The sequence below is a fragment of the Coffea arabica genome, chromosome 5c, assembly GCF_036785885.1.
Source record: "Coffea arabica cultivar ET-39 chromosome 5c, Coffea Arabica ET-39 HiFi, whole genome shotgun sequence".
Classification (NCBI taxonomy): Eukaryota; Viridiplantae; Streptophyta; class Magnoliopsida; order Gentianales; family Rubiaceae; genus Coffea; species Coffea arabica.
Genome location: NC_092319.1, coordinates 8274757 through 8287745, shown reverse-complemented (window position 1 = coordinate 8287745; position 12989 = coordinate 8274757). Strand labels below are relative to the sequence as shown.

General features: G+C 38.3%; 1 protein-coding gene across 5 annotated transcripts; it reads right to left on the bottom strand.

Annotated features, from left to right (window-relative positions):
* Nucleotides 1-979: 979 nt before the first annotated feature.
* On the bottom strand, nt 980-11582 carry LOC140007634 (uncharacterized). 5 transcript variants are annotated; one of them, XR_011814967.1, is made up of 5 exons: nt 10770-11579; nt 8899-8979; nt 4299-7635; nt 2428-2508; nt 980-1164 (listed from the first exon to the last, which is right to left on the bottom strand). XR_011814967.1 is itself a non-coding variant. In XM_072050536.1 (3 exons), exon 3 carries the CDS (start codon nt 6502-6504, stop codon nt 5137-5139), a length of 1368 nt encoding a protein of 455 aa, XP_071906637.1. In that variant the 5' UTR covers nt 6505-7635; nt 8899-8979; nt 10770-11579; the 3' UTR covers nt 2130-5136. The 5 variants fall into 5 exon arrangements, 1 of the variants encoding a protein (XP_071906637.1); XR_011814969.1 differs by lacking the exon at nt 2428-2508; XR_011814966.1 differs by lacking the exon at nt 980-1164 and having other exon boundaries at nt 2130-2508.
* Nucleotides 11583-12989: the final 1407 nt, after the last annotated feature.

Below are 12989 nucleotides of genomic sequence, written 5' to 3'. Positions count from 1 at the left end.
TTGCTTGGATCAGGGTAGCTCAAGCAAAGTTGTTTGTTGCTTAATCTTAGTCGAAGTTATGTATTTGAACCAGAAAATCTGAGTCAGTTTGCAAGCAAAATGCAGCAGATTTCACTTTCGGTTGTAGCAGTTTTTATTCTTCAATGTTTGCATGATTTCCTCCTATGTCTTTGCTGGTTTGGGATGTTAAATTTATGTTTTTACTGTCTAGTTTAAAGTGTTGGATGTTAGCTTTGGTTAAGGTATGTAGTTGGATTTGGAGTTGGCGTTTGGGAATGAAACATAAAAGGAATACAGCTGAATTGGTGCAGAAATGAAAGGCTTCTACGTGATTTGCATGCATGGATGATTTCAGAATTGGCATTTTAATCCTTTAAATTTCCCTTTGCTGCACTAAGGCCCAATTATATGCTGATTCTTTGCAATTAGGTCCTAAGGTATTTACATTTCAATCATTACTTGGCTCTTTTCTTATTTTTGGGACCTTTGAATGTCTTAAATGTTCTAATTGGGCTCACATGACTGATTAACGTTTGCAATTGGATCCCTTTTATGTGATTTTCCATATTTGATTTTTGTTTCGTGTTTAATTTTCATTTTTTGTGTTTAATGGTTGTTTCATGTGATCATTTGATAATTTAAGTGGTACCTTGACCCGTTTATTATTTTGGAGGGTAAATTAGTAATTTCACTTCATTAGGGCATCAATTCAAGGGAGGTACACTCTATCCCTCATTTGCACTTTATTTGACCCTACGTGCTCCTACGTGTTATGTGAATATGCATGTCTACTTGTTTTACTAGTTTTTCCTTAATTTCTTTTATTTATGTCATTTACTTTTGCTTTTTATTTAAGTTATGCTTTATGGGGTATGTGTGACGCCCCCACTTCTCCCTAAGGCGAACCAAAGGGTATCCGCGGGACGCCTGCCCAGCTCTCGCCGGGACTCACTACAATCGATCATTCAAAAGCTCGAAATACTTTAAGTAACCTCAATACATAATTAAAGTACTTCGAATATCTCACACTTACAATTATGCAGCTTTCAAGCTTAAATACAACCCAATGGAAAAGGGGTACTATAGCCATCCGTTATAATATAACTTAAAGTCTTCAAAAGAAAACAATCTAGTACTACTCACGAGCACCCTTGGTCTCGAACCCTGTAAAAGAAATCCACAACGTGGTATGAGCTACACAGCCCAGTGAGGTTCCAAGACACTCTAACAGTTCAAATAAATCAAATAAGTTGGGCATATCATACGCATGGTTCAAGGTTACACAATGGCATGTTATCATGAGGCAATAATCATTGTACAGGTAATTTGAGACATTTATCATGGTATGAGACATTGGCATGTATAGTTCACGAGTGATTGGAGCTTATTACAGGCATAGCTCAGGATTTCATGTTGGCATTTTAGCACGAAACAATTATTATGATACAAGGTAAACATATACTGTAGGATACGGTGTTCCAGTGGAACTCTGTCGGTCATCTGCACCTTATGACTTCCGGATCCCCTCGGTTTGACTGGCCATCACCTTATCCCTCCAGTGGTAATACTCGAGTATACCGAAACGGTTGTCCAGGGTTCCAACCTACCCGACCGAGCCCAGTCCTGGCTCGAGTAGGTCAGTAACCGAGGCAGGGCCCGAGTTCAGCTTAGAGCTTACAACATGCACAAGTAATCAAGTAATTCGACAAAAGGTAAAATTCATCATTTGAGTAGGTCGAGTGAGATAAAGTACACACTCGCCTAACAATGATGGACAACTTCATATAACATGTGATTCATGATAATCAAGTGATCAAGTGGATACTTAGCACGTAAGCACGTAAGCAATACAAGTTGATTTCATGGGAGCATATAATTCACGGATATCGAATAATCATATAGATTAGAAATCATATGAGCAAATAGTCAGGTAATCAGGTAGTCATGTGGGTTGGTAAACGGTTCACGGTTAACGGTTAACTGTTCACGGTTGACGGTTAATTGACAAGCATTGGTCATATGCATAGGCCATCATTGGCCGTTATCCCATTTTTTACCACGTGAGAGTCGAGGAGATTCACTCCAACGACGTATGCAACCTTAGCATACCAAGTCATGTTATTCGAGTATTTTCAAGCATGAATTATTCATCTCAAAAGAGAACGAGTGCGATAAAGTACACACTCGACTCCATTTTTCAAAACCAAGTAGACTAAGTAAACAATCTAGCAAGTTAAGCATGTATCGAGTTCATATGGTCATTTGATATGGTTAATGATTTAACCAATTCATGTAGATATACAATGCAAGTATACATTCCTTAAATAGGCATGAGTATGGTAAATACTTAACACATAGCACTTAATAATCATGAAATAAGCGTGTCCTAGACTTATTCAATTACGTATTCCTATATGGAACACTCACCTAGTCAAAACAAGCGAGTAGTTTTCAAACAAGCGTTTTAGGTGTCCGCTCCGAGTTCCCCTTGGAGATTCCCTCGAGTGCCTGAGTAAACAACCATTAACTATTATACACTATCACTTAGAACTCCTACTTATCAAAGAAGGTTGTACAATCTAAAGGGAATTCATGAATTGGGCCTTAATTATTAATAATCGAGGCTCAAGAGTAAAGTTTTAAAGTCTAAAGAAAGAGACTAACATTTTTCATGAAATCGAGTTCAAAATGTTCAATCGGTATCGAGAAAAGAAGGCAAGTTTCCAAAATCTCATTTCTAAGAAATTGTCAAATTTTAGCTTTGGGTGTCAATTCTAGAAAAATCGTATCTTGCACTACGTAGGTCCAAAATTGGAAAGCTTGATACCATTGGAAACTACATTCCGAGTACTACAAGTTTCTAGAAGACACTTTTCCATGATTCGAAATGGAAGGTATTCAAAAGTTGGATCAAAGTTACTGCTGTAGAATACTAAGACAGTTTCAAGGTTGGTTTTTGGCCAATTTTGGAAATTCAGTAAAATTCACTTGTTTTGAACTAACCTTTGAAATTTGGAAATCAAATAGTGTTGCAATCCAAGAGTATAACAAAACAAGCGGATTGAGAAACGGAGTTTCGAGCACCAAGATATAGTAGCCCCAAGTTGAGGAAGATTCAAGACTGAAGAAGAATTTCCAGTTTTGAACCTCCAACACTAGAAATTTAATTGGGTATCGAAACGAACTTGGATTGGTACCAAAATTGGCAGTATTTTACTCCCATATGAAAGGTACCACTCTATCAAATTTCAGGGAAAAATACTTTCGGTAAGATAGTTAATTAGTCAACCAAAGTTCAGGAAAATTATAAGGCAATCTGCCTTTGACTTTCATTTTCCAAATTTCCAATCGTTTAACCAAGAAAGTTATCCAACCATGGTTCATTTGTGAAATAAGGGTCTAAGATACACCCATAATATCTTTGGTAAGTGTTTAATATCAAAAACATCAACTAACAAGTTCATTCCAAGATTTGGTTCCAAACCAGTCCCAACATTAGGGTTTTCCAAAACAGAGCAGTCCACTTGTTTCAGTCACAACTCAGTCAATATAGCTCAAAATTGAGCATGGCTTACGCCGTTGGAAAATACATTCATAGTACTAAAACATCACAGAAGAAGTCATTCCCAAATTCGGCACCCATCTGGTTCAAATTCGGGCATCAAGTTGCTGCCTGAACACTTCATTCCAGACGAACAGAGCAACAGGACAGCGAACTTAAAACATTTGGTTCGGCTTGCTCACAAGGAATCAGAACGTGCATTTTATACCAAATTAAAGCTAGGAATGTCTAGTTTCAAACGCCACCGACGGCACATGATTTCGACATCCGAGGACAGAGTTATAGCCAAAATGCCAACGCTGGACAGTGCAATACGGAACAGATTTCCAGATTGCCACTTCTAGGAGAAAAATTCATTTGACCCACCAAACGTTAATGTTTTCCAACGAAAATTTTTACACACATAATATAACCTATATACATCAGGTTCATGCCAATAGATCACCAAAAATGGGCCTTCTTATGGCCGAACAAAACAGGGGCATTTTCGGAAATTCTTGCCAAGACCTCTACTTTGAGTTTCCAACAATAACACTCCATAAACTCATCATTATAACCACTAAACTACCATTAAATCCAACATTAATCCTTAAATCAGCAACAACAACCCCAAGTGTGGGAATACCAAGAGCCCACTCATTTCATTTTCACCATAAACAAGCTAACTAAGTGCATGCATGAGCTTAATCTTGCTATATAAATTCCAAAAGACAAGAATCCAAGGGTTGATCATTACCTATTCCTTGGGTGTGCAAGATCAGAAATTTCGGCCCTCTTGAAGCTCCAAGAACCCGTGAAGATGCAGCCTTTTGTTAGCTAAATCCAACCTCCAAGAGGTTTGCTAAGTGGTCTCCAAGTTTGGTGTGATTTGGAGGTGATTTGGGGTAGTTTTGGTTGAGATTAGTGTGCAGAATTTTTGTTGCAAATGAGTTAGAGAGAGGGAGTGTTTTGGCCGGCCATGAGGAGAGGGAAGAGAGAGTGTGATTTTGATCTAAGTTGGCTTCTCAAAGAAGATTAAATGTGTGGTGAAAAATTGCTCCAAAGTCAACTCTTGTAAGGCTCGTTTGGCACGTTTTTAGGCTCGATTTTCTCGCGCGTTTGGTTCACTAGTGCACTAAACCTCTAATGCACTCATGTTAATATAAACATTATTCACTCTTAATTGTCTCGAAACAAGGGTCTAAAGTTCCTCAAATAAAGTCGCGCGTGTGAAAACGCGTACCGCCAATTTTACCGCTATAACGCGAAACTTCCGGGAAATTCTTATAACGATAGTACTAATAACTATCACTTGAGTATTTAAACATTAAAATACCGAATTTAGGTCCATTGTACATGTCTCCAATATTCCAAACTTATTGTACTCTCAAGCGGATAAAATCTTCAAGCACTATTCACTGTTTTTACTAAACGCGCTCCAGGAAATTAATTCATGAAATGAGTTACTTTAAAAATATAACGAAGTTATATTACCATGTATTTAGGTCTAATAAGACTAGAAAATATTCCTCGAGGCAAATATCCAATTAAATAATTTATTAAGCCACAAATTAGGCTAAAAAAAATAATAGTTTTTACGAGTCCTCACAACCTCCCCTCCTTAAAAGAATTTCGTCCTCGAAATTCATACCTTCTGTAATCTCAGACAACTCTGAACCATGTGGTGTGTTCATGTTATGCTTTCTTTCTGATGCCATTGGTCGGTTTCTCCTTCCATTGACTTGTCGAGGGACAGTTCCATTTCCTTGTGGAGCAGTAGTTTCTCGTGGATACCTCCTTGGACAGTCATGAACTTTATGGGTGGTACTCCCACACCCCATACACTTTCGTCCCTTTAGCCAACAGTTTTCTTCAATGTGATTCGTCCTTCCACAATATCCACAAGTCGGACGAGGTGTTGTGACCTGACTGGCTTGCGAGGTTTTCTTTGATCGTGTCTGTTCTACTGAAGTCCCTCGCGACATAGTTCCTTTTGGTTCCTTTATCATGAGTGGTGCAGGAAATAACAGTCCTACTCCATCCACTTCTTTTCTAACTTTGGGTGGTGGTCCATTTCCTCCTAGTGTACTATCAGATGCATCTCTTTTCCTTGCTTGGAGAGCTCTCAGTTGAGATTTTGTGCTTTCTACCCTTTGCGCTTTTTCGAGAGCGTCACTAAATGTTTCAACCTGTGCTGCAGCAAGGGCATCTTGGATTTCCAAATCTAATCCTTGGATAAACCTTCTTATTCTCTTCCGTTCAGTAGCCACCAATTCTGGGGCATATGTAGATAACTTTGTAAAGCGTGTTTCATACTCAGCTACGCTCAAAGTTCCTTGACGAAGCTTTATAAAATCATCTTCTCTCTTTTCTTGGACAAGTGGAGGAAGAAATTTCTCATTAAATTCACGTACAAAGTTTATCCAAGTCCTTAGGGTTTGATCTCTTTCCCACTTGTTTCTTATAACATTCCACCAGGCTCGGGCTGCTCCTTCAAGTTGAAATACAGCAAAGGTGACTTGTCTCTCCTCTGTGTAATCCAAGGCATCGAATATATTTCTTATATTCTCTAACCAATTCTCAGCCACCTCTGGATCAGGTCCTCCAGCAAACTTGGGCGGGAAAAATTTTTGAAACCGCTCTAAAGCTCGATCCTCCCCTATCTCTTGGTTTCCACGTTGGTTTCCTTGTCCAACACCTTGACCTTGTTGAGCTACCAAGAGCTCCAGGATATCCGTCATGCGAGTTAAAACTTGTCCCATTTGGTCATTTCCTCTCCCAACACTTGACTCAACGTTTTGATCAATACCGGACCCATTAGCTACTCTTTCATTTCGGGGTTGTCTAGGTTGACGTCCCTTTCGTTGTCCTCTAGTTTCCATGTTCACAACTAATCTATACGCACATGCATAACCCTCACACTTAGTTAAAATTGAACTATACTCATATACCAGTAGCAACATTTAAAGAGAATGAAGTCACTTACACAAATAACATTATCACTATGCAAGTAAACACAAACTAGAGTTCATTAAATTATAAAACAAGTTATGGCCAAGTAAAGTTCATGCCAAGTCAAAGTCAATAGCAAAATAAACAAGTGATCATCACAAGTACATTCATCTTCAAGGCGCAGACTCTAAGTTCTACTCCCATCGTCTCACTATAAAAGATCACAAGTAGGGATTCACTAGATTATTGGAACTAGACGATTCTCATTCCCTAACATGCTCGATTTCAATCCCAACACAAGGATCTTTTGAGTTACAATATTTTCCATCTTCCACTCTTAATTATTGTACCATCTTAACCAAACAATTATTGGTTTCCTGCAACCATTCACATGAAATATCGATTCATTCTTATTCCCCAAAAATGGAGATATAAAGTCCTTATGGTTGCCCTCAACTCTCAAGTACTCGGGTACAAGAATCCGAAATAAGGTAATTCACAACTCGAGCCGGCCGGTCCCAAGACTAAATCACCACATTCGAGATTCCTACCCAACATACATATCAAATTCCCTCCAATTATCAAGATAAAGGTTTTACAACCTATAACATTCATGATTCACAGCTTACATTTTTTTTTTGAAGGGCACTTAAACCTTTACTCAATCACATAGTAAGGACCATAACACCACTTGGTCCTATCTTGCTCCTTTGTAGAGACCACGTGAATTGGCTCTAAATTTCATTGCTACAAGCAATCATTTAACTTTCAAACCAGTCCCACAGTCCGGCATCCTAAACATTTAAGCCTAGGATACACTACAAAGATCTGAAGCCTAAGCTCTGATACCAACTGTGACGCCCCCACTTCTCCCTAAGGCGAACCAAAGGGTATCCGCGGGACGCCTGCCCAGCTCTCGCCGGGACTCACTACAATCGATCATTCAAAAGCTCGAAATACTTTAAGTAACCTCAATACATAATTAAAGTACTTCGAATATCTCACACTTACAATTATGCAGCTTTCAAGCTTAAATACAACCCAATGGAAAAGGGGTACTATAGCCATCCGTTATAATATAACTTAAAGTCTTCAAAAGAAAACAATCTAGTACTACTCACGAGCACCCTTGGTCTCGAACCCTGTAAAAGAAATCCACAACGTGGTATGAGCTACACAGCCCAGTGAGGTTCCAAGACACTCTAACAGTTCAAATAAATCAAATAAGTTGGGCATATCATACGCATGGTTCAAGGTTACACAATGGCATGTTATCATGAGGCAATAATCATTGTACAGGTAATTTGAGACATTTATCATGGTATGAGACATTGGCATGTATAGTTCACGAGTGATTGGAGCTTATTACAGGCATAGCTCAGGATTTCATGTTGGCATTTTAGCACGAAACAATTATTATGATACAAGGTAAACATATACTGTAGGATACGGTGTTCCAGTGGAACTCTGTCGGTCATCTGCACCTTATGACTTCCGGATCCCCTCGGTTTGACTGGCCATCACCTTATCCCTCCAGTGGTAATACTCGAGTATACCGAAACGGTTGTCCAGGGTTCCAACCTACCCGACCGAGCCCAGTCCTGGCTCGAGTAGGTCAGTAACCGAGGCAGGGCCCGAGTTCAGCTTAGAGCTTACAACATGCACAAGTAATCAAGTAATTCGACAAAAGGTAAAATTCATCATTTGAGTAGGTCGAGTGAGATAAAGTACACACTCGCCTAACAATGATGGACAACTTCATATAACATGTGATTCATGATAATCAAGTGATCAAGTGGATACTTAGCACGTAAGCACGTAAGCAATACAAGTTGATTTCATGGGAGCATATAATTCACGGATATCGAATAATCATATAGATTAGAAATCATATGAGCAAATAGTCAGGTAATCAGGTAGTCATGTGGGTTGGTAAACGGTTCACGGTTAACGGTTAACTGTTCACGGTTGACGGTTAATTGACAAGCATTGGTCATATGCATAGGCCATCATTGGCCGTTATCCCATTTTTTACCACGTGAGAGTCGAGGAGATTCACTCCAACGACGTATGCAACCTTAGCATACCAAGTCATGTTATTCGAGTATTTTCAAGCATGAATTATTCATCTCAAAAGAGAACGAGTGCGATAAAGTACACACTCGACTCCATTTTTCAAAACCAAGTAGACTAAGTAAACAATCTAGCAAGTTAAGCATGTATCGAGTTCATATGGTCATTTGATATGGTTAATGATTTAACCAATTCATGTAGATATACAATGCAAGTATACATTCCTTAAATAGGCATGAGTATGGTAAATACTTAACACATAGCACTTAATAATCATGAAATAAGCGTGTCCTAGACTTATTCAATTACGTATTCCTATATGGAACACTCACCTAGTCAAAACAAGCGAGTAGTTTTCAAACAAGCGTTTTAGGTGTCCGCTCCGAGTTCCCCTTGGAGATTCCCTCGAGTGCCTGAGTAAACAACCATTAACTATTATACACTATCACTTAGAACTCCTACTTATCAAAGAAGGTTGTACAATCTAAAGGGAATTCATGAATTGGGCCTTAATTATTAATAATCGAGGCTCAAGAGTAAAGTTTTAAAGTCTAAAGAAAGAGACTAACATTTTTCATGAAATCGAGTTCAAAATGTTCAATCGGTATCGAGAAAAGAAGGCAAGTTTCCAAAATCTCATTTCTAAGAAATTGTCAAATTTTAGCTTTGGGTGTCAATTCTAGAAAAATCGTATCTTGCACTACGTAGGTCCAAAATTGGAAAGCTTGATACCATTGGAAACTACATTCCGAGTACTACAAGTTTCTAGAAGACACTTTTCCATGATTCGAAATGGAAGGTATTCAAAAGTTGGATCAAAGTTACTGCTGTAGAATACTAAGACAGTTTCAAGGTTGGTTTTTGGCCAATTTTGGAAATTCAGTAAAATTCACTTGTTTTGAACTAACCTTTGAAATTTGGAAATCAAATAGTGTTGCAATCCAAGAGTATAACAAAACAAGCGGATTGAGAAACGGAGTTTCGAGCACCAAGATATAGTAGCCCCAAGTTGAGGAAGATTCAAGACTGAAGAAGAATTTCCAGTTTTGAACCTCCAACACTAGAAATTTAATTGGGTATCGAAACGAACTTGGATTGGTACCAAAATTGGCAGTATTTTACTCCCATATGAAAGGTACCACTCTATCAAATTTCAGGGAAAAATACTTTCGGTAAGATAGTTAATTAGTCAACCAAAGTTCAGGAAAATTATAAGGCAATCTGCCTTTGACTTTCATTTTCCAAATTTCCAATCGTTTAACCAAGAAAGTTATCCAACCATGGTTCATTTTTGAAATAAGGGTCTAAGATACACCCATAATATCTTTGGTAAGTGTTTAATATCAAAAACATCAACTAACAAGTTCATTCCAAGATTTGGTTCCAAACCAGTCCCAACATTAGGGTTTTCCAAAACAGAGCAGTCCACTTGTTTCAGTCACAACTCAGTCAATATAGCTCAAAATTGAGCATGGCTTACGCCGTTGGAAAATACATTCATAGTACTAAAACATCACAGAAGAAGTCATTCCCAAATTCGGCACCCATCTGGTTCAAATTCGGGCATCAAGTTGCTGCCTGAACACTTCATTCCAGACGAACAGAGCAACAGGACAGCGAACTTAAAACATTTGGTTCGGCTTGCTCACAAGGAATCAGAACGTGCATTTTATACCAAATTAAAGCTAGGAATGTCTAGTTTCAAACGCCACCGACGGCACATGATTTCGACATCCGAGGACAGAGTTATAGCCAAAATGCCAACGCTGGACAGTGCAATACGGAACAGATTTCCAGATTGCCACTTCTAGGAGAAAAATTCATTTGACCCACCAAACGTTAATGTTTTCCAACGAAAATTTTTACACACATAATATAACCTATATACATCAGGTTCATGCCAATAGATCACCAAAAATGGGCCTTCTTATGGCCGAACAAAACAGGGGCATTTTCGGAAATTCTTGCCAAGACCTCTACTTTGAGTTTCCAACAATAACACTCCATAAACTCATCATTATAACCACTAAACTACCATTAAATCCAACATTAATCCTTAAATCAGCAACAACAACCCCAAGTGTGGGAATACCAAGAGCCCACTCATTTCATTTTCACCATAAACAAGCTAACTAAGTGCATGCATGAGCTTAATCTTGCTATATAAATTCCAAAAGACAAGAATCCAAGGGTTGATCATTACCTATTCCTTGGGTGTGCAAGATCAGAAATTTCGGCCCTCTTGAAGCTCCAAGAACCCGTGAAGATGCAGCCTTTTGTTAGCTAAATCCAACCTCCAAGAGGTTTGCTAAGTGGTCTCCAAGTTTGGTGTGATTTGGAGGTGATTTGGGGTAGTTTTGGTTGAGATTAGTGTGCAGAATTTTTGTTGCAAATGAGTTAGAGAGAGGGAGTGTTTTGGCCGGCCATGAGGAGAGGGAAGAGAGAGTGTGATTTTGATCTAAGTTGGCTTCTCAAAGAAGATTAAATGTGTGGTGAAAAATTGCTCCAAAGTCAACTCTTGTAAGGCTCGTTTGGCACGTTTTTAGGCTCGATTTTCTCGCGCGTTTGGTTCACTAGTGCACTAAACCTCTAATGCACTCATGTTAATATAAACATTATTCACTCTTAATTGTCTCGAAACAAGGGTCTAAAGTTCCTCAAATAAAGTCGCGCGTGTGAAAACGCGTACCGCCAATTTTACCGCTATAACGCGAAACTTCCGGGAAATTCTTATAACGATAGTACTAATAACTATCACTTGAGTATTTAAACATTAAAATACCGAATTTAGGTCCATTGTACATGTCTCCAATATTCCAAACTTATTGTACTCTCAAGCGGATAAAATCTTCAAGCACTATTCACTGTTTTTACTAAACGCGCTCCAGGAAATTAATTCATGAAATGAGTTACTTTAAAAATATAACGAAGTTATATTACCATGTATTTAGGTCTAATAAGACTAGAAAATATTCCTCGAGGCAAATATCCAATTAAATAATTTATTAAGCCACAAATTAGGCTAAAAAAAATAATAGTTTTTACGAGTCCTCACAGTATGTGTACACCTCTTGGTTTGTAATAGTTAAGGATTTAATTATTTTATTCCTTTTTCCCCTTTTTAGATTGTAGTAGGGTCTTCCTAATGTAATAGATAGGGCTTGGAGGAGCATTCAATGAAGACCTATCGAAGACATGTGCCTAGCTAGCAAATGTAATAGTTAGGGCTTTAATTGTCTTATTTGTTTTGCATGCTTACGTGCTACGTGTTAATTTGCTTTATTAGGGCCTTGCATCTAGTCGAGCATGCTAAATTTTATGTGCTATGTGTTTATGAGTGTTTTGGCATGTCTACTCGCTTTCCATAGCCATGAATGAATATGATGGATGAATGTACGTTTCCACTAGTCCAACGCTAGTCGGAAATCATAGAATGGGCTAGTCCAACGCTAGACTCTTAGGGATTTCCCCTCGTTAGTACATGTTTGCATGTTCATTACATGTCATGCATTCTTTTTATTTTTATCATTTTTGCATGCCCCTCGAACCTCTTTTCCCTCCATTTTAGGATTTTTGCATTTCATGCTAGTTATAGGGTTCATTTGCTTGAGAGTCCCCTTAAATATGGGATATAGACGAGTGTGGCTTTTTCTAAGCCTTAGCACGCTTGTATTCCCTCTATAAAAGGGCAAATTGAGTCACGATTTAGGTCTCCCCGTACCCAATATGCATGAATTCCCTAGGTCCATGCATCCACTCTCCCATTTTTACCCTCATTACACTTTCATTTTGCACACGTGCACTTTTATATTTTCACTTGCACACAAACACTTTTATCACTACTTGCACACATGCACTTCATATTATCATTTCACATACCGTACCTTGCCCACTCACATGTATATTTTCATTTACATTTTATTGTTTTTTATTACATTTTCAAACTCATGTTCTCACATTGCATACATACATTCTATTCATTTGCATCCCACTCGCATTATTCGTGACTTCTTCAAAGGATCATTATTGGGCTTCACAATTAATGTGATTGGCACCACTCAACCTTTGAAGGGAAATTTCCCCCAATCCCCTTAGGTCTAGGTTTTGCATTCATGTAGTGCATCCAAATGTAATAAATTCTTTGATTAAAACAAGAAAATCTTTGATTAAATCATGCAACTAGCCTTGGCTAGGTCAAAGGGGTGCCTTGGATTTTATCCTTGCCTTCCCCTTTGTCAAATGTGACTCCCGAACCTTTTTCTTTGGTTTACGTGGATTAGGAGTCGTTTAAAAAGGGTTTCTTACTACTTTTCCCTATTTTTCTTTAAAAATCCATTTTTAGGTGACTTGGTACACCTTAACTCATTACCAAGTGGCGACTCCGTATTTCGTTTCAAAAACCCTTTTTAAACTATAATTTTGG

Excerpts from the sequence above, each read along its gene's own strand:
- LOC140007634 (XM_072050536.1), bottom strand. The coding sequence starts at position 6,504 with ATGTTGCTACTGGTATATGAGTATAGTTCAATTTTAACTAAGTGTGAG.